Genomic DNA, 21,383 nt, shown 5'->3' on the forward strand with positions numbered 1-21,383 from the left:
CTAATGGATCCGGGTGAGCTCCTCCACAACCTTGATGAGGTCGTCTGCGGTGGCCTCTCGCTTCATACCACTGCCGTCATCGTACTGCAACGAGAGGGGAGAGGCCATGAGCCCAGGGCTTTCCCCCTGCTGTGGCCACAAACCTACCCCACCCATCAGGGACACGGGTCAACAGGGTCTACCGACGTGCCACTAGCTCACAGCCGCCACTGGCAAGCATGCCTCCCCAGAGGCAGCGTCTCAGGGAGGAAAGGCCCAAACCCCAGAAGTGTGGAAGCTTCTCCCCGCAAGGTCCTGATCCACCTCCCACCTTTGCAGGTCATGCTAGAATCCCTCAACTACCCAAATGTGCCCACACTGATGCCCAGCAGCCTGCCTGGTGGGCACCTGGGAGCCTCAACCACACCTCCACCTCAGACTCCACCTTCCCGAGCACAGAGGATCAGGAAGGGCCACACATGCACTGGCACCTTGGGTCCAAAGAGGGCCCTGGAGTGCAGTCTCCCAGCAGGGCTCACCCAGCACGCAGCCAGCCCCTGAACACTGCACAGCTCACCTGTAGGTTTGCCACAACCTCTTGCATTTTCGGGCGGCTGATATCCAGGAAACTCTCAATCAAGTCACCATCAATGAAGCCCGTGGCCGGTTCTGTCTTTCGCTCAGTGTGGAAGGATCTCCAGGTGAACAGGTGAGTTAAGGCATGTGTGCTACCCAGAAATACCTTCCTCTCAGTCATCCCCCTCTAAGTAATACCACAGACTACACAACTGTCAGGAGTCAACAGAAACAAGTTTCAAATAAAACTCATAAAAACTCATAGTACTTTTTGGAACTGAAAGAAACAAAATATTGGCCAATTAAATGGTTTGCAATTGGTTGATTTTTTTCTTTTGGTGGGTCTGGGGATGAACCCAGGGCATTCGATCTCCGAGCTACACCCCATGCCCTGTTTTTTATTCTTTATTTTGAAACAGGGTCTCACTACGTTACGGAGGGCCTCACTAAGTAGCTGAGGCTGTCCGCGAACCGATCCTCCGGTCTCAACCTCCCGAATGCTGGGCTTAGAAGCGTGCACCATCACGTCCTGCTTTGCAATTGGGTGATTTTTGAAATAATGTCTTTAAAAATAGAGATCACACATGGATGATCTCAAGGTCATGCATGTACTCAAGGTCAATATGACGTACATACCTGATAAGAACCCATCTAAGTCTAGCCCCGAAGCCTCCTGGATGACTGAACTGAGGCTGCTCAGTCACGCATGTTAGCAAACTACCAAGATGCCAGCTTCCTCCCTGGGCCAGACTCAGACAGGACCCCCTCCCACGCCCGCCCACCCTCACCAAACTCCCAACGGTACACAGACTCAGAATGACCCGGTGGCTGACCCTGAGCATCAGGAGTCCTGGCTGCTTCATCCTGTTCTGCCGGGCTTAGTGTCACGCGGCTGCCCTTCACGGGATCTCTGAGGATGTGCTCCTTTGCTGTGACCTGCACCGCTGACATGCACCCACGGCAGGGCCGACCAGGCTGGGGACGTAAATGTGCATCCCCACGAGGGACCAGAGGCACTGGGCACATGGGGACTCACTGCACTATTCTTTACTACTGTGTTTGCCTGAAACTTTCCACAAACACACACACAAGTTAAAAGGACAAACGCAAACAGCCCTGTCTCGTACAACAACCTCATCAAGACGCTTCGAGAAGCAGCTTAGGGTGAGGTGGCTCTGCAAAGGATATAAAGAGTGCTCAATCTTGCCCACACTTTTGATAACTTTATTGAGCCGATTCTGCATGTCCAGCAGGAGGTTGTACCAGCTCTCTGACAGTGAGGTCACCAGCCCTGAGGAAGGAAGGACAGTGAGCTGCAGAGCGCTCCAGAGCCCGCTGCAAGCACAAGGGGGACAAGCTCGCTGCAGCCTCTAGTGAACGCCCAGGTCTGCCCACTCGCTCCCTCGTCCCCCCAGCGGCGTCTCCAGAAGGCCTGCACGGGAGCATTTACCTCAGGGTGACCTACCGATCATGCCGTTGACTGTGCCGAAGAGCACCGAGCCCTGTGTGGGGGTGGAAGTCTCGCCCAGATTCTGCATGACCAGAGAGCCATGGCAGAAGACATTGACGAACTCGCCCAGGTGGAAGAGACCAACCTCCTGCAGGTGTTGCCGCTCTTCATCAGTGGTGGCAGCGCTGAAAGGCAACGTGAGAAGTCACCGCCCAGACCCATCCCCCAGGAGGTCTCCACACAGGGCACACGCAGAACCCTTGTGCTGACTCCCTGGGAGCCCATCAGGAGAAGCTGGTTCATGTGGCCTTTGATTCTCAAGAAGGAAATTTTACCCATCTAAAGGACTAGAGCCCAGCATAGCACACACCGTCCAGCCCACATGCCCAGGGCTCCGCCGACCCCGCCAAGGCACTCACCTATCCTTCTGACACACAAACAAGTTAAAGGCATTTTCGGCCCCCAGGAAATTGTCATCATCCAAGATTTCCACTGCACTCATCCAGTTGGGATTAAAGTCTCGGGCAATCTTAAAATTGACAAGGGGAAACAAGAAATACAATCAGCAAAGCCGGGCGTGGTGGCGCACGCTTGTAATCCCTGAGCTTGGGAGGCTGAGACAGGAGGATCGCACAGGTTCAAAGCCAGCCTCGGCTACTTAGTGAGGCTCTCAGCAACTTAGTGAGACCCTGTTTCCAAATAAAATAGAAAATAGGTCTGGGAGTATAGCCCGGAAGTAGAAAGCCTCTGGGTTCCATCCCCAGTACCACCACCAAAAAAAAAAAAAAAAAAGAAATACAATCAGCAGTTTGTGCAGAATCCAGTTTGGGGGTAGGGTCGTCTCTTTCACTGGAATTCAAGGCCCTACCTAGCTGCAGGAGTTGGAGCCCTGTGTGAACAATGATCACCCTAGAGATCCTCCCTCAAAATCTCTGGCCAACACAGGCTACTTGGTCACCATTTCCCAGAGATTGTGAACTCAGGTTCAGGCTGGGGTAGGGGGAGGTCTCTTAATACTGCATGGACACAGAATGTATGCTCAGGGAAAACTCTCTGGGCCCACTGGGCTTGACTACCCTTCACCATGTGCAACAAGTGCCCCTGGGCACCCCTACTACCTCTTCAAAATTTCCCTCCATGGGCTTGTAGGCAAGCAGCAGCACTGAGCGCATGAGGTCGCCCACCAGGATGAAGTCGCCCTTGGTCTTCAGGTAGAGAGCCATGATGTTGTTGTAGTGATTGCACTCGGTGCGGAGCTCCTTTTCTGTGGTCCATTCGTAGAGGCGCACCTGGGACGGACACAGTGTGCATCTCAGCCTGAGGGGCCAAGCGCTCCTGGACACCTGTGCCCCTCAGCCCTCTTCTGCAGCTCCGCTTCCTCGAGGGCGGTGCACCATGGAAAAGTTTTGTGTGGTACCGAATGAACATTTTTATTTCAGTATTACATGTTGCTGACATGAAAATAGGGGACACAAACTAGGAATACATTTTCCTTTATATATAAAACTAAGTGAACCAGGCCCGTGGTAGCACATGCCTATAATCCCAGTACTTGGCAGGATGAGACAGGAGGATTGCATGTTCCGTAACAGCCATAGCAACGTAGTGAGACTCTCAGAAACCTAGAGACCCTGTTTCAAAACAAAATATTAAAAAAAAAAAAAACCTCAGCTGGGGTTGTAGCTCAGAGGAAGAATGTCTTTAAGTTCAATCCCCAATATCACACACACACACATTAAAAAAAAAAAAAAGGAAATGGTAATACGGCTATTATACCATGGATGTGACAAGTCTTCTTGTGACTGAAGTTTGTAATGGCTACAAAGATATCTCTAGAGAGAAAAGCCACTTCCAGTTTTCTGATCAGAACAGAAAAAGATTACGTCCCAACCACTTTTTCTCTCTACCCCCCCTTTTTTGGGGGGTACTAGGGGTACTTTGGGGATTCTGTACCTCCAAGCTATACTCCTAGCCTTTTTAAATTCTGAAACAAGGTCTCACTAAGTTGCTGAAAGCTCACGTTACTAACGTGGCCTTGAACCTGCAATCTTCATGCCTCAGCCCCCAAATGACTACAGGCATGTGGCGCCATGCCTGGCCCAACTGCCTTTCCTGAAACCTTCTCAAAAAACATGTACATTCCTAGCACTTTTTCATATGAAACCAATGAGTAGAGAAAACAGAATGGAAAAACCTAACAGAAATGCTGCCAATAATTAATCTTAAGAACTAGACTCCATGGCCACCCCTTTCCACCCTCCAAAGGTAAAACCCGATTTTTCCTCTCTGTTGTAATCCTTCATTTACAACCATGCCACCAAAAGAATGCAAATGCTTTATAGTCGCAGACAGATGGAGGTATTCAGTACAGCCCCGTGCTGAGAAACTCCACTATCTGACAGGCCTTCCCTGGCAGATTCCTCAGGGTCCAGGTACACACTGGGCCTCTGCACATTTGGAAACTCCAGGACAGAATTTATTAAGCCACAATTCCTCAAGGTGTGTCCAAAGAACTCTAGCTCCAGAGATGTACACTCTGGGAGTCAGTCAAAATCATTAGGATGGCTGCCATACCTCCATCAGCAGCAGCGTCAAAGGTCCCTCCAGAGCACCCCATCGTGTGTGTGTGTACATGTGGGACTGGTGACTGAACCCAGGGGCCCAGGGATATTCTACTTCTGAGCTATACCTCAACCCTATTTTATTTTTTACTTGGAAACAAAGTCTTCTAAGTTGCTGGCAGCCTCACTAAATTACCGAGGCTGGCCTTGAACTTGCAATTCTCCTGTCTCAGCCTTTCAAATACTGAGATTACAGTGTACACCATCATGTCTGGCTAGAACACCCCATCTTTGAGCTGAGCCTTACTGGGCCTCACACCTCCAGCAGTGGAAGACAGGAGCCATCTCAGAGCTTCACATGCCCACATCCCATCCACCACCCTCTCCACATTCTCAGCTTCTCCCTCACCGTCTACCATGGACAGTCAGGCCCAAGGCCAGACCCACTGAAAGCCTGGCCCTCCTCAAAGAATCAAGAGCTCTCTGTCCAACAGGGTAGTCAGTAGCCACACGTGGTTAACAAAACACTTGAAATGTGGCTATTCCAAGTTGACATGTGCTATGAGTATAATTTTTGAAGTCTTAGTATCAAAGAAGTATAAAATATCTCACTAAAACTAAATACGTATTCACGTGGCATTTCTACTTAGAGCTGAATGTGCATCCTGCTCTCCCAGCACTGGCCCCACTCACTGCGCCTTCTCAAACAGTCACCAGTCACAGGCAGCCTCCTCTTCTGCTCCCCGCATGGAGCCCGCGGCCCTTCAGGCAGGTGCCTTCCACGCTCCTCCCTGCCTGTTCTCTCTTCCCCAAAGATCCAGTGTGAAAGTTCGTGGCACCAGTCGACATACCACCCAAGCTTTCACCTGACCCACGGTCCTGCCACTGCGTGCCACTCTTCATGGTCCTTCCAGTCTTACCTTTTACTCTCCTTTCCCACTCATCTCGTCCATTCCTACAGTCATCATTTGAGCCTGTTAGAAAAAACTGCTGCACCCTCCCCTGAACCTCGTGCCCTTGGTCCCACTGCCTCTCAGCAGCCCCGAGTCCCTGCTACCATCCCTGCTTACACACCCTCACGCTCCTCTCCTTTAACACGCTCAGAAGAGACCTGGGCATGATTAAAAGGCAAACTGCAGGTGGAGGTCAGGATACTGGCCTATTTTAAATTCAAGAGGACTAGGTGGAAGGAAGGGAGCGCTTCCACCTCATGACAGGCATTCCGCTAGTGCACTCACTTGCCTGGTCCTAATGAGCATCCACACCTCTCCGCTCCCTCACCCTCTGAATCCCCCTCTCAGCGTCAGAGAAGATGGCACATCCAAGTGGTCCCGAGCTTTCCCACCTGCCCCTCCTCTGCCATCTCAGCCCCGCGCTGAGCACCGCATCCCTCCTCCCGCCTGTGGAGAGCACGCCGAGCAGCTCTCTCCTTCCAGCTCAGCTCATAGGCATGGAATGTGCGGCAGGGTCTCCCAGCTTGAAAAGTCAGACACAGACCTTCCCACCCAATATTTCCCTCCAGGCGCCGTGACTCTTGCTCCTTTCCTGCCAACTCTAGAGGGCGTTTTCTCTACCGGCTCTCCTCTCCTCCTGCTCCTGCTCCACCACTGCAGTCAGGCTTTCACCCCACCACGCAACCAAAAGCATCTGGTCACTGTCACCCCGACTTCCGTGTGGTCAAAGCTAATGGTCAACTCAGCCCACATGACCTGACCCACGGGCAGCATTTGCAGCTTCCAGACTCCCTCCTGCTCGAAACATTCTCGTCCTAGGGCTTCCAGAACACTCTCGGTCCTCCTCCTACTTCACCTACTTTCTGTTTGGCTGGACCTTCCTCATCACACAAACTTAATTACTGGCAGGTTCCGGGCCCAGTCTCCAGAGCCCGTCTCACCCTCCCCTTGCATGACTAATCCCAGGCGATCTCACCCAGACTTTCTACTTACACAGCAGCCGACGGCCGCCATGCTTCTAACCTACCTCTTCTCTGGATGCCAAACCTCTCCGTTCTGGTTACCTAGTTGGTATCTTTGGTAGCCAAAGATTTGGTGTGTCCACAAACAAACTCGGGTCCAACACTTGGGTCGCACTCTACTCACCATCCTCACACCAGTCGATGGCAGCTCCGCCCTTCCTGCTGCTCAGGCCAAAACCCTGGCTCCCGCGCCTCATCCCTCATCATCAATATCCATCTTCCTTCCCTGTCTCCCTCTTCTTCTTCTTCTTTTTTTTTTTTTGGTGGTATTGGGGATAGAACCCAGAAGCATTCTACCTCTGAGCCGCAACCCCAGCCCTATTTTTTCATTCTTTATTTTGAAACAGGGTCTCAGTAAGTTGCAGTCTCATTAAGTAGCTAAGGCTGGCCGCAAACTTGCGACGCTCTTGTCTCAGCTTCCCAAGTACTGGGATTACAAGCATGTGCCACCATGCCCAGCTTGTTGTCCAGGCTGGTCTCAAACTCACGGGCCCAGGAGCTCATTCTACCTCAGGCTCCCAAGTAGCTGGGACTATTGGCTCATACCCAGCTCCCACCCTTCATCTTAATCTACCACCAAAGCCCCCAATCCTACCTTTATAGCATATGCAAAACCTAACTACTATTCTTCATTTCTGTGTATGTATGGCACTGAGGATTGAATCTGTGGGTATTCTATCTCCAAGAAATGCCCACAGTCCTATTTTATTTTATTCATTTATTTATTTATTGCAGTGCTAGGGATGGAACCCAAGGGCATTCTACTTTTGAGCTACACCCTCAGCCTTTTTTTATTCTTTATTTTGAAACAGGGTCTCACTGAGTTGCAGAGGGCCTCATTATGTAGGTGAGGCTGTCCTTGATCCACGGGCCTCTTGTCTCCGCATCCCCAATGCTGGGATGACAAGCATGGACCAAGCCCAACTTACCTATTTTTATTTTTTGAAACAAGGTCTCACTAGGTAGATGAGAATCTTACTACTTGCTGTCCTCGAACCTGCAACCCTCCAGTCTCAGTCTCCCAAATACTGGAATTACAAGCATACACCACGACACCTGGCTTTGACCAGGAAATTTAAAAAGAAATTTGTTTAGCAAATCATCAAGTTGTACATCTTAAATATATACAATTTTTCCCAATTATAACTCAATGAAGCTGAAAATTTTTTCTTTTACAAAAGAGAAAGTGCAATCATGGCAAAAGAGAAATGGAGCGCTTTACAGGGCTGGCAGTGCAGAGGCCGTCAGGGCAGCATGGGGGCTCATTTTGTTCATACAGATGAAACATCTCTTTGCCATGGATTGCCCTGAGTGCAGGGGCCACAGCTCTCTCCACAGCACTCAGGATCTGATGTGCTTGGGGTTCAGGTAACCAAGTCCAATGGCTGGTTCAACCTCGGCGCCCCAGATTCGCAGCTTAGAGCCCCATCCCTCATTCCCACTTCCTTGTTATCCTTAAAATCCAACACACATGCGGCCCCAGGAAACAAGGGGAGATCCGTCCCACAGACAGTGCTGTGCAACCTCAAGCACATTAATAAAGAGGCGGAGTCTCACCGTGCTATTGATGCTGGCTAACAGCTTCCCATTAAACTCCACCATAGAGTACACAGCCCCTTTCACTTCCTTTTCGGCCACAGTCTGCAGTTTTCCTGGGGGGGAAAAGATATTCTTGAATCTTTTAGGAGTCACTTTACCTATCCAAAAGAATCCCCGGACTGCCCCCGTGGCTGTAAAGCACCTCATCTGAAAAGCAAGCAAGAGTCAGTATCTGTGAGGCACCACCACCTACAGCACGAGCGCCAGCTATGGCCCAGGTCTACCCCATCCTGCAGCTCAGATCTCTCTCAAGGCCGGGATCAAATTCCATCTCAGTCATGTGAGGGCTGACTGCAGAGCTGACTTTCAAACTTCAGCTAGTCTTTAAAACCATGTGGGGTAGGAGTGGTGAGAAAATGCAGAGAAATAAAGGCAAAGTGCTGAAGTGGAAAGAGCACCTAGATACCTGAGCAGCCAAGTGGAAACGGACGGAGGAGTCCGACTCCTGCTCTGGCCCTAGACTCCTCCCCCACCCCTTACCTCTCCCACTAACGCCTCCTGCCTGCCAAGAGAAGATAAGCTAGACTGAACTGCCCTAGACAATCAGCAGCTTGAGAGAAAGAAGAGAAAGTCTTTTTACAGAAATTAGCCCAAGTTCTTCCACCACCTGACTGAGACTCTGAGACCTCAAAAGTCCCCTTCCTTTTCCAGCACTGCATATCCTCAGATAAGGAAGACAGTGCACACTCACCGTCCGAGTACTGAAAGACCACAATCCGGCCCTGCTTGGGCTCTGCCTCTTCAGGATACACCATCGCTGTCCCCACAATGAAGTATGTGTTGGGGTCTTTGCCCAGCTTGCAGGAGACCAGGCTGAGGGCATACTCGTTCTGTAGAAACTGATGGGCATGGAGCACTAGGAGGGGAGAAGAGAAGTGACTGGCTGATGGCTCCTGCCCCATCCACACACACAGAACCCCACACTTCTTGGGGCCTGTGACTTACATAAGCCTCCTGCCCTGGCCTCCTCAGACTGTTCATCCTCTATCAGCCAACACCCCACACTCTACAACCACAGACGCCCCTGCCTCTCCTTTTGGGAGTGTCTGCCACACATCTAACAGCCCAGTTTAGGGGGAACGGAGGTAAAAAGGGTAGAAAGCGCTCATCTGCACCTTCGAAGGTATGCTGGTCGATGATAAGGAGGTTGTGCACCTCCACCTCTTCTCCAAAGGAGGTCTCGTGGGGGGCAGTGCTGCTGGAGAACAACTTGCTGGAACTGACGCTGCTGGAGAGAGCCTGTGAACAGACAGAAGCAGAGCATCTCTCTCAACAGCAGAACAGGTGCTGGAAACCTCAACAAGACATCAGTGAGATTAAGGCTCCAGGCAGAGTCCATGGTGCAGCCCAGTGGCAGAGCACTTGCCTACCACGCACAAAGCCCAGGGTTCCATCCCTAGCACCACAAAAGAAGGCCTGATGGCTGCAGAGTGAGTGAAGACTGACGAGCAATCAGAGGATCGTGGGCCTGAGGATGAGGAGTCAGCTTATGCATGTAACTGTGGCCCAAAATCTAAGGGCCAGACATAATTTAAAAAGTGACAATGCAGGCGGGCGTGATGACGCACGCTTGTATTCTTTTTATTTTTGGCAGGTCTGGGGATGCAACCCAGGGGCATTCAACCTCTGAGCTATACCCCCTGCCCATGTTTATTCTTTATTTTGAAACAGGGTCTAAGTTGCGGAGGGCCTCACTAAGTAGCTGAGGCTGACTGCATACCATGATCCTAGCCTCTCGAATGCTGGGATTACAAGCGTGCGTAACCATGCCTGGCTATTGTAATATTAGCATATGGGAGGCTGGAACAGAAGGATCATGGTTCACAGATAGCCTCAGCTATTTAGTGAGGCCCTCCACAACTTAGTGAGACCCTGTTTCAAAATTAAGAATAAAAAATAGAGCAGGGGATGTAGCTCAGAGGTAGAATGCCCCTGGGTTCCATTCCCAGACAAATAAATAAATAAATAAATAAATAAATAAATAAATAAAAGAATAGCTAAAAGCCAGGCGTGGTGGTGCACATTTGTAATCCCAGTACTTTGGAGGCTGAGACAGTAAGATCTCAGGTTCAAAACCAGCCTCAGCAGCTTTGTAATGCATTCAACAACTTAGTGAGACCTTGTTTCCAAATAAAATATAAAATAGGTCTGGGGGTATAGCCCGGAAGTAGAATACCCCTGGGTCCATCACTAGTATCACACACACACACACACACACACACACACACACACACACACACACAAACAATAGCTAAAAAAGCCGGGCTTGGTGGTGCATGCTTATAATCCCAGTACTTGGAAGGCTGAGACAGGAGGATGGCAAGTTTGCCGCCAGCCTCAGCTACTTATCGAGGCCCTCTGCAACTTAGAGAGACCCTGTTTCAAAATAAGACATAAAAATAGGGCTGATGGTATATCTCAGATGTAGAATCCACAGTGCCACCAAAAAAAAAAAAAAAAGAAGAGCCGGGCATGGTGGCACATGCTTGTAATCCCAGCATTTGGGAGGTTGAGACAGGAGGATCGCGGTTCACAGACAGCCTCAACTACTACTTAGTGAGGCCCTTTTCAACTCAGTGAGACCATTTTAAAATAAAGAATAAACAATAGGGCTGGGGGTATAGCTTAGCGGTAGAATGCCCATGGGTTTCCATCCCTAGTACGGAGAGAAAAAAAAAGAATAGCTAAAAAGAGCTGGGTGTGGTGGTGCGTGCTTGTACTCCTAGAACCTGGGAGACTAAAACAGGAGGATCTGGGCTCCTGGCCAGTCTCAGCTACTTAGTGAGACCCTGTTTCAAAATAAAGAATAAGCCGGGCACAGTGGTACACACTTGTAATCCCAGCATTTGGGAGGCTAAGACAGAAGGTTCGCAGTTCAAGGACAGCCTTAGCTTCTTACTGAGGGTCTTTGCACCTCAACGAAACCCTGTTTCAAAATAAAGAATAAAAATATAGGGCTGGGGGTGTAGCTCAAAGGTCGAATACCCCTGGGTTTTATCCCCAGTACCACAATAAAGAAAGGAAGGAAGGAAGGAAGGAAGAAAGAAAAAAGTAGGGGTGGAGGTGTAGCTCAGAGGTAGAATGCCCCTGGGTTCTATACCCAGTGTGCGCACACACAAATAGCTACAAAGCTGGGCATAATGGTGCACGCCTATAAACCAAGTATTTGAGAGGCTGAGACAGGAGAGTCACAAGTTCAAGGCCAGCCTCTGCAACTTAGCAAGAACCTATTTCAAAATAAAACTGGGCCGGGGGCATAATAGCTGAGGGGTAAATATCCCCGGATTCAATCCCCATACCACCACTAAAAAAGAAAAGAATAACTAAAGTGGAACACACATGACATAACAAAACAGCAAACTCTATGGAAGAGTAGGAGGGCACTTCAGATGAAAAAAATAACGTGCCAGGCACAGTGGCTACACTCGTAACCCAGTGACTCGGGAAGCTGAGGCAGAAGGATCACAGGTTCCAGCCCAGCCTGGGCAACTTAGCGAGACCTGTAAATATAGGTCAATGGTAGAGCAGTCCTGGGTTCAATGCCCAGCAGCTGCAGCATACACATATAAAACACACATACTCTCTCTGTCTGTCCCCTCCCTCAACAGAAACATTAAGTCTTTTTTTTGTGTGTGTGTGGTACTGAAGGTGGAACCCAGGGGCTTTTCTACCTCCGGGCTATACTCCCAGACCTATTTTATACTTTATTTGGAGACAGGGTCTCACTAGTTGCTGAGAGCCTCACTCAGTAGCTGAGGCTGGCTTCGAACCTGTGCAATCCTCTGTCTTAGCCTCCCAAGCGCGGGGATTACAAGCGTGTGCCATCACGCCCAGCAAGTCTATTCTAGATTAAAGGAGGTCTTATCAAATATATGGAAGCAAGAAGCAAACATACCTAGAAGAAAATGGCGATATGTGTACCTCAGCACTGTCTGATTATAATCATTTACGACAACTGAGAGTTAGGCTTGCCGAACTGAGGTCACACAACTGTCACAAACCTCCAATTCCACAATCTTGCTCGTTACACCACACTGCCTTCATTACACATAAACACAGAGCACTCAAACTGAGGAGAGAAAAGGAACTGTTCCTGCCACAAGGCCAACAAGTAGCAACCCTTTTTTTGGCGGGTCTGGGGATGGAACCCAGGGGCATTTGACCTCTGAGCTACACCCCCTGCCCTAGTTTTTATTCTTTATTTTGAAACAGGGCCTCACTAAGTGGCTGAGGCTGTCAGTGAACTATGATGCTCCGGTCTCAGCCTCCCGAATGCTGGGATTACAAGGTGTGCCACCACGCCCAGCTAGCAACCATTTTAAACTAGGTAAGATTTCGCTGGAACCCAGCTATGCCCACCTGTTATCTTTCAGGCTAAGAGCAGAGATGAGCCAGCAGTCGTAAGACTCTATGACCTGCAAAGCTGGAAATCTTTCCGCTGACCCTCTGCAGGAAGCTTGCCATACCCTCTGCCGTTTCCTTCCCCCAACGCCCTCACCTGGGTGCTGGCACTGGGCCTCAGGGCAGTGGTGCCTCCACTGGTGTCTTGGACCTCGATGCGGCTGGAGAGGACCCCAAAGCACTGGGACACTTCCTGGTAGCAGATCTTCCTGCAGAGCAAGTGCAGAACAAGAGTGGCACTCAGAGGAAGCGACGGGCCCTCTCCAGCAGCTCCTGGCACCGCCCCTGCCCGCACTCACCTGGGAGACTCACAGAGGGGGACGGTGCGAATGTGCAGCTTCTGGATCTCATCGATGGTGCCGATGGTGAGGGTGCTGTTGTTGGCCAGGGCCAGGCTAGAAAGGAGGGTGTGGGTTAGACTGAGTAGACACAGGAAGAAAAGGGTTCCCCGAGCAGCAACTCCACAGTGGAAGAAAAACAAGGCCAAACTACAGCAGCCACTCCAAGGCAGGGCCTCTCTCTACCTGACATTATGCTCAGAAGTACTTAAGGAGACTTAATTCTGATGCCTGGCTCCATGCACAAGATGTTCTTATTTAATTGGTAGATAGGTTAGGTGTAGACTTTTAACAGCTTTCCACTTAATGCTAATGTGAGCCAAGGCTGAGAACCAAAGGATTACTGCTCCGAGCAGGGCAGCAGCCTCACACTGCCGCATGCATCCGAATCAGCTGCAGAGCTCCCACTGCTACCACACACACACAAATTTGCTTTGGGAGAGGGGTGCTGGAACTGAAACTAAGGGCCTCCCCACTACTCCTGAACTATATCCCAAACCTGAGATTCTACACTGTTTTTCCTTTTTGCTTTTGGTGTGTGTATGTGGTACAGGGATTGAACCTAGGGACATTCTACCTCTAAGCTATACTCTCAGCACTTTTATTTTCTACTTTGAAACAGGGTCTTGCTAACTTACCATGTGCTGACCTAGAACCCACAATCCTCCTGTCTCAGACTCCGTAGTGGACTTACAGGTGCGCCCAACTGAAAATTTGTAATCTTTTTTTTTTTTTTTTTTGCGCAGTACCGCGGATGAAACCTAGGGTCATTCTACCTCTGAGCGGCACCTCCAGCCCTATTTTTTACTCTTTAGTTTGAAACCAGGTCTCACTGAGTTGCAAAGGGTCTCACTAAGTAGCTGAGGCTGTCCATGAAGCGCGATGCTCCTGTCTCAGCCTCCCAATGCTGTGATTACAAGCATGCCCACCGCGCCCGGCTCAAGAGAGTTTGTATTTCTAGTAAGTTCCCAGACCATGCCGTGGCTACTGCTTGGGGACATCTTTGGGAACATAATGACACCTGAATCTGGGGTTCTGAAACTTAATTAAGAACCTAAATCACCTGAGAAAATTTCTAAAAATAGATTCAGAGCTCTACCTCAGACGTATTGAAGCAGAAGAATCTTAGGAGGACTAAACAAATCTGGTTTTTAGTTTGTTTGTTTGCTTGTGGTATCAGGAAAAGAACCCAGGGCCTCATGCATGCCAAACAAGCTATACCATACCCATTCCTCTAAAACTCTGTGTGTGCGTGCATGCGCGCACATATCACTGGGGATTAAACCCAGGGGTATTCTACCTCTGCCAAGCAACACTCCAACCCTTTTTATTTTTTTTCTGTTTTGAAACAGGGTCTTACTACATTGCTGAGGCTATCCTCAGCTTTTGTCTCAGCCTCCCATGTACTGGGATTACAGGTGTGGGCTATCAAGCCTGGCTTTTTTTTTTTAGCCTTCTGTTTCTAATGGGTAGCCACACTTGAGAATCTCTAACCGGCCCTTCCCTCCTATCACAGCCACTTACTGACTTTGACATTGGGGAAAAGCTGGGCGAAGGGCTGCAGGACAGCCTGATGCCCTCAATTAGTAGCTCCTGCTGAAGAAAGAAAAAGAAGCTCACAGCCGGGCATGGCAGCGCACACTTGTCATTCCAGCATTCGGGAGGCTGAGACTGGAGCATCGCGGTTCATGGACAGCCTCAGCTACTTAGTGAGGCCCTCTGCAACTCAGTGAGACCCGGTTTCAAAATAAAGAATAAAAAATAGGGCAGAGGCCGGGCATGGTGGCCCATGCTTGTAATCCCAGTGCTTGGGAGGCTGAGACAGGAGGATTGCAGAGGTTCAAAACCAGCCTCAGCTACTTAGTGAGGCTCTCAGCAACTTTGTGAGACCCTGTTTCAAATAAATTATAAAATAGGGCTGAAGGTATAGCCCGGATGTAGAAAGCCCCTGGGTTCCACTCCCTAGTACCAATAGTGCAGAGGGTATAACTCGGAGGTCAAATGCCCCCTCGGTTCCATCCCCAGACCCGCAAAAAAAAAAAAAAAAAAAAAAAAAAAGATAAAAGAAAAAGCAGCTCACCTATCAGGATAGCCATCTGAGTTGAGGGGACACATGTAGTTCACTTCCTTGAGGTTGACGTTGGAGAAGACCAATTTGTGGTTGCTGCTGTAGATGACAGTGGGACGGTCAGAGCAAGCAAAGACGTTGGTGGTAGAAAGAGAGCGGAAAGTCCTCAAAACTGTGGGCTGGGTGCCCAAGGTCACCTTCTTCCGGTCACTCAACAAACCTACAAGAAGAATGAATGCATCAGGAGATAAAAGGACAAGCCACTGGGGCATGATGGTTCAAAGCAGCACCCTGAGGCTAAAAACCCTGCTCAGCTCAATACATCCTGTTCCTTAAAGAGCCCTTCAGTCAATGCTATTCTTACCTGTCTCAATGTTGAGTCCAAAGTAGAAAAGGGCCCCATCTCCCAAGGCACAAAGGAGGTAGTGGCTACTCTCAAAGGTGGTCATTAGGATGGAGCGAGGAATGATCTCTGTGGAAAAAAGGGACATTTGAGTTTCCGTCCCACATTCCAACTCTGATCCCACCCAGTTCCCTAAGGAGACACACCTCCACCGAGCATCTCCTTGTGCAGTAGCTCAAAAGACGGCAGCTTCAAGATACGGGCAGAGATGTCTGTCCAGAGGCCAATGGCACACAGTGGAGACAGCCCGTTGCTGTCCCCCAGTGGAGTGATGTCCAAGCAGGCCACCTCATGTTCCATCTCTGTGTGGCTGAACAGAAAGGAACGTGGTAAAGAAAAAATTCAAGAACCAGAAAGTCCCAGAGAACAGGGAGGAAATAAGCAACAAATAAGCACACACACCTGACCTGCCGGAGCTCCTGTGGATGGATCTGCAGGTAGTAAAGGGCCCTCCCCACAGCGACAACCACCTGGCTGCTGTTGCAGGAGGCCACGCTGATGTTCTTGCCCTGAGGCTCCTTCCACTCACTGACCAGAGCTTTGGGCTCCTGAGAGACCAACCTCACAGATGCTGAAGTGATCTAGAAAAAGAAGAGCAGCTGTCTCCAAAAACGAAAAGGAGTCACTGCTGTCCCCTCTGAGCCCTGAGAGGCTGGTAAGTCCTCTTTTGTCATACGCAGTCATCCCTCGGTGGCCACAGAGGACTGGTTCCAGGACCCTGTGGATACCAAAATCTGCAGGTGCTAAGTCTTCGTATTTGTGTAGTATTTGTATATAACCTACGCATCTACTACAAACTACACATTATCTCTGGGTTACGTAAATACCTCAGCTATTGTAGGTGCAATGTAAATAGTTGCTATATTGCTTTGGGTAGGAAAAAAGGACAAGAGTGTGTACATACTCCATACAGAGGGAGGGGTGTGTGTGTGCACCTGAGAATTGAACTTAGGGGTGTTCTGAGTATACCTCTAGACCGGTTTTATTTTTTATTTTAAAACAGGGTCTCACTAAGTTACCACGTGCTGGCTTTGAATCTGCAATCCTCCCAAGTACTATAATTACAGGTATATACCACCGTGCCTGGCAGATGCAATGCTTTTCACATTTTCAATCCACAGTTGCGTGAACCCACAGATGCAGAATAGACAGCTATGGAGAGCCAACTGCATATTTTTTCCTAAAGTCTTACAGTAATTAATTATAACAATTTTAATTTAACTTAATTTCTTGTGGTGATAGGGACAGAACCCAGGGCCTGGAGCATGGCAGGTAAGTGTTTTACCACTAACCTGCATCTCTAGCCACCCCAACATCATTTTTTTGGGGGGAAGGGCGGTACTAGGAGTGGAACCCAGGGGAATTCTACCTCCAAGGTACACTCCCAACTCTATTTTTTTTTTTTTTTAGTCTTTATTTTGAAACAGGGTCTCGCTGAGTTGCAAAGGGCCTCGCTAAGAGCTGAGGCTGTCCTCAAACCATGATCCTCCTGTCTTAGTCTCCCAAATGCTGGGATTACAAGCATGCGCCACTGAGCCTGACCCAATCTTTTTTTTTTTTTTTTTTTTTGCTGGTACTGGGGATGGAACCCAGAGGCCTTCTACCTCTGGGCTACACTAACAGACCTATATTTTTATATTTTTTATTTGGAAACAGGGTCTCGTAAGCCAGCAGAGGCTGTCTTCAAATCTGTGCGATCCTCCTGTCTCAGCCTCCCAAGCGCCAAGCGTGGAGATTACAAGCGTGCGCCACGACGCCCAGCCCAGACATCATTTTTGTTGAAGCACTGAAGGAGACTGGCTGAGGCTGCTTAAATACCTACAGGGCGTTATGTATGGGTGGGAGGGTAGAAGACTCTATTTCACTTCAATTGAGGCTTGCTAGGATAATGCAAACTGCATCCTATGGAGAGGTATCAATGGAGTCAGATCCTGTTACCACCAACCTAGCAGTTTTTCTCAACTCCAAAATCAGACTTCTAACATATGCAAGTTATTTACTATGCATGAGCCACTAAAACTATTTGAGCTGGATGTGGTGGTGCACGCTTGTAATTTTAGTACTTGGGAGGCTAAAACAGGAAAATCTCAGATTCACAGCTAGCCTATACTTAGGGAGGCCTTTCACAACTTAGTGAGACCGTGTTTCAAAACAAAAAATAAAGCTAGGATCACAGTTCACGGACAGCCTCAGCTATTAAAGGCCCTTTGCAACTTAGTGAGACCCTGTTTCAAAAATAAAGAATAGAGCCGGGCATGGTGGCACTCACTAGTAATCCCAGCATTTGGTAGGCTGAGACAGAAGGATCGCAGTTCAAGCTACTGAGACCCTGTTTCAAAATAAAGGATAAAAAATAGGGCTGGGGTGTAGTTCGGAGGTAGAATGCCTCTGGGTTCCATCCCCAGACCCGCAAGAAAAAACAAAAAAAAGATAGGTGAGCTGGTACCAGACTTCAGACCAATACCCAGGTAACAATGACAAAGGAAGTATTGGGCTCACCACACACCGGTCCACAATAGGCCAGAGCCTGCGCTTCCGTTTTTGCCAAGCTATTGCCCCAAGCGGGCTGAGGAAGACTAGTAGGTAAAATGATAGGACAGTTCATTAAGCCAGCTATTTGGGTGCTCTGCCAGCCACCAGCAAGACACTGATCCTGCCACAGGATGGAGAACAGGCAAAAAGGCAAGATGGCAAGGAAGTATGCAAAAAACTGACGAGCATATGGCCACCAAACCTAAAAACATGCTGGGGACGGGAGGGTGTTCAGAAGTCAGGCTCTCATAGACAACACATACCTAACGGCTATCTGCCCCATGTCGCGATTTCAAATAAAGATGTGTAGAGTAAGAGCTCTGGTTGTAATAAATACCCAGAAAAGGCTGGCAAAAATCATGTAGATGGCAGCATTATGACTAGTTTTTGTCCTTCTTTGTGCTTTATGGTATTTTCCAAATTTTTATAAATATGCATTTATCAGTGTAATAATGAGAGAAAATTATTGGTGCTCTCAGAAGACATGAAAAAGTGCTAAAACAGGACCCAGAATTATATATAACTCCAATCCATAAAAGAAAATATGAACACAGTATTTGTACATTTGTGGAGGAAAAATAAAGCTCTACTGAGTAGGTTTTTTTCACTCTACAACTTCCACTTTATTGTTTTCAGAGCCATAAAAAGTGAACGCCTCCCCCCGGCACGCTCTGTGCACCGTTCTCAGTGAAATGCTGGTGAAGGGCACCGTGTGCCTTTCCCAGTTGTTACCTGGATAAGCTGCTGATGAGCCACGTTGCCACAGAAGAAAGTCTGCTGATCGTCCACAAACCCCATCAGTTCAGTTTCTTCCACCTCCTCTCCATTAAGCATGAGAACTCTGCAGCAGGACCAAAGGCCTGGGTCAGCCTGGGACCAGCCCACCGACCTTGCAGCCTTCGCCCCAGCACCTGAGCTGGCACCTGACCCAGCCTTACCTTGTCTGGCCCACGAAAGAGAGCACCAAAGTGTCATCAGTCTCACGGCTGGGGTCAGACCGCAATGGCCATAAGCCTGGAACAAGAAACAGGGTAAGAGGCGCATCACGGCCCATGCAGCTGCACACCTACGGGACGGGCAACCTGTGCCATGATAGCCAAGAACCCGGGCACCTAAGTACTCAGCTGACATTTCCTCTGCTCCTTCCTGGCTCTAAAACGCTGAAAAAAAATAGAACATTAAACTGGTTCTGAGCCAAGTGAGGTAGTGCACACCTCTAATCCTGGCTACGCAGGAGGATAAAGCAGGGGGATTGCAAGTTCACGTCAGCCTGGGCAACTTCTCTTAGCAAGAATCTATCTCCAAATAAATTTTTTTTGTGTGGGTCTGGGCATGGAACCCAGGGGCATTCAACCTCTGAGCTACAATCCCTGCCCTATTTTTTATTCTTTATTTTGAAACAGGGTCTCACTGAGTTGCAGAGGGCCTAAGTAGCTGAGGCTGTCTGTGAACCACGATCCTCCAGTCTCAGCCTCCTGAATGCTGGGATTACAAGCGTGCGCCACCACGCCCGGCTCCAAATAAAATTTTAAAGTGGGCTGGGGCTGAACATGATGGCGCACACCTGTATCACAGTACTTGGGAGGCTGAGAGGAGGATCGCAGGTTCAAGGTCAATCTTAGTCACTAAGCAAGACCCTCGGCAACTCTGCAAGAATACATTTCAAAATTTAAAAAAAAAAAAAAAAAAATAGGAGCCGGGTGTGGTGGCAAACACTTGTGATCCCAGCATTTGGGAGGCTGAGACCAGACCAGAGGACCATGGTTCGCGGACAGCCTCAGCTACTTAGTGAGACCGTTTCAAAATAAAGAATAAAAACTAAGGAAGGGGGTGTAGCTCGGAGGTCGAATGCCCCTGGGTTCCATTCCCAGACACGAAGAAAAAAAAAAAGAAAAAAAAAAAAAAAAAAAAACAGGGCCAGGGTTGTGGCTTGGAGACAGAATGCCCCTGGGTTCAATTCCCAGTATCAAAAAAAGAAAAAAAAAAAAAGAAAAGGTAACGTGGACATGAAGCACAGTAGTAGGCATCCCTGGGTTCAATCTCCCAAAAATAAATAAGTAAATAAACCACCCCATTTTAAGCCTGATATTTCACTTGTTGACTTTAAATTGGATAATGTGTTTCCAGAACTCAAAAACACAATTTATTTTTAGGGCTGGGGACATAGCTCAGTGGGAGAGTGCTTGTACAGCATGGACAAAGCCCCGGGTTTGATTTCTAATACCATAAAAGGAAAAACTTTATTTAAAAAAAAATTCACACAAAGCTGGGTGCAGTGACGTACGCATGTAACCCCTGTATTTGGGAGGCTGAGACAGGAGGATTGCAGGTTCTCTGCCAGGCTTAGCAATTTAGTGAGGCACTCTGGAACTCAGTGAGACAGTTCCAAAATAAAACAGGGCAGGGAGTATAGCCTGGAGATAGAATGCCCCTGGGTTCCATCTCTAGTAAATCACACACACACACACACACACACACACACACACACACACACACACACATACACACACACACACACACACACACGCAGTCTCCCTTCCATACCTTTCCCTCCAATTCATCCCCCAACTAAATAAGTTTATCCTTCTATTTTTAAGAAAAATATGATATACACTGTATTAGAAGAATACAAATATACAATAGCTTATCGTGCACAGTTCTTTTTACTTAACATATGCTAAAGCCCTTATCAAAGCAGCATTTCCTTATTTTCTGTACCTGGCACAGGTTGCAGTTTACTAACAACTTTCCACTAACAGATACTTTTCAGCATTCCACTGTAACATCCCATGCTGCATGGGATAAGCTTGTATTTACGTCACTCTTGAAATAAAAATGAAAGTCAGTAGAGTAGATGTTCAGAATTAGGACTGTAAGCTAGAGCAAAAATTCAGTTTTTTGGGGATTTTTTTTTTTTTTTTTTTTTTTTTTTTGCGGTGCTGGGATTGATCCTCAGGCCTCGCACATCTAGGTAAGTGCTCTTTCACTGAGCTGCATCCCCAGCCCTTCTTAAATTTTGAGACAAGATCTCACTAAGGTCACCCAGGCTGGTCTGCAACTGTAATCCTCTTGCCTCGACCTCTGTGCCACTGGGCCTGGCACAAAATGCAATTTTTGCTTGTTTGTTTGTTTGTTGCGGTACTGAGGAATGGAACCCAAGGGAATTCTACCTCGAGCTACACTCCCAGGCCTATTTTTTATTCTTTATTTTGAAACAGGGCCTCAGTTGCAAAGGGCCTCACTAAGTAGCTGAGCTGTCTGCAAACCCCCGTCCTCCTGTCTCAGCCTCCCAAATGCTGGTATTACAAGCATGCACCGCCACACGGGCTCAAAATACAACTATTAAATGTTGCCAAATCCCCTTCTCTAGAGGGTGCATGCATGTTTATTTCTTAACAGCCTCACTAACATAATGCTTTTAAACTTTGGGATTTTGGTCAACTGGAAAAGAATGATGTCACTGCGTATATTTTGTTTGCATTTCTCTTAAGATATGATGCC

General features: G+C 48.5%; 1 protein-coding gene across 2 annotated transcripts in view; it reads right to left on the reverse strand.

Annotated features, from left to right (window-relative positions):
* DDB1 (damage specific DNA binding protein 1) overlaps nucleotides 1-21,383 on the reverse strand; it is a gene marked incomplete at both ends in the record, with an annotated part of 35,789 nt that continues 14,406 nt past the window's right edge. For both annotated transcript variants that reach the window (XM_080697670.1, XM_080697669.1), the window contains 17 exons: nucleotides 1-84; nucleotides 557-707; nucleotides 1,744-1,846; nucleotides 2,021-2,190; nucleotides 2,425-2,534; nucleotides 3,124-3,294; nucleotides 8,099-8,193; nucleotides 8,832-8,996; nucleotides 9,256-9,379; nucleotides 12,639-12,750; nucleotides 12,841-12,936; nucleotides 14,960-15,167; nucleotides 15,312-15,419; nucleotides 15,497-15,660; nucleotides 15,753-15,931; nucleotides 18,615-18,723; nucleotides 18,821-18,896. In XM_080697670.1, the coding sequence (XP_080553796.1) occupies nucleotides 1-84; nucleotides 557-707; nucleotides 1,744-1,846; nucleotides 2,021-2,190; nucleotides 2,425-2,534; nucleotides 3,124-3,294; nucleotides 8,099-8,193; nucleotides 8,832-8,996; nucleotides 9,256-9,379; nucleotides 12,639-12,750; nucleotides 12,841-12,936; nucleotides 14,960-15,167; nucleotides 15,312-15,419; nucleotides 15,497-15,660; nucleotides 15,753-15,931; nucleotides 18,615-18,723; nucleotides 18,821-18,896 (2,225 nt within the window). The remainder of the gene's footprint in view (nucleotides 85-556; nucleotides 708-1,743; nucleotides 1,847-2,020; nucleotides 2,191-2,424; nucleotides 2,535-3,123; nucleotides 3,295-8,098; nucleotides 8,194-8,831; nucleotides 8,997-9,255; nucleotides 9,380-12,638; nucleotides 12,751-12,840; nucleotides 12,937-14,959; nucleotides 15,168-15,311; nucleotides 15,420-15,496; nucleotides 15,661-15,752; nucleotides 15,932-18,614; nucleotides 18,724-18,820; nucleotides 18,897-21,383) is intronic.

The sequence above is a fragment of the Muscardinus avellanarius genome (genome assembly GCF_963383645.1).
Source record: "Muscardinus avellanarius genome assembly, chromosome: 1".
Classification (NCBI taxonomy): Eukaryota; Metazoa; Chordata; class Mammalia; order Rodentia; family Gliridae; genus Muscardinus; species Muscardinus avellanarius.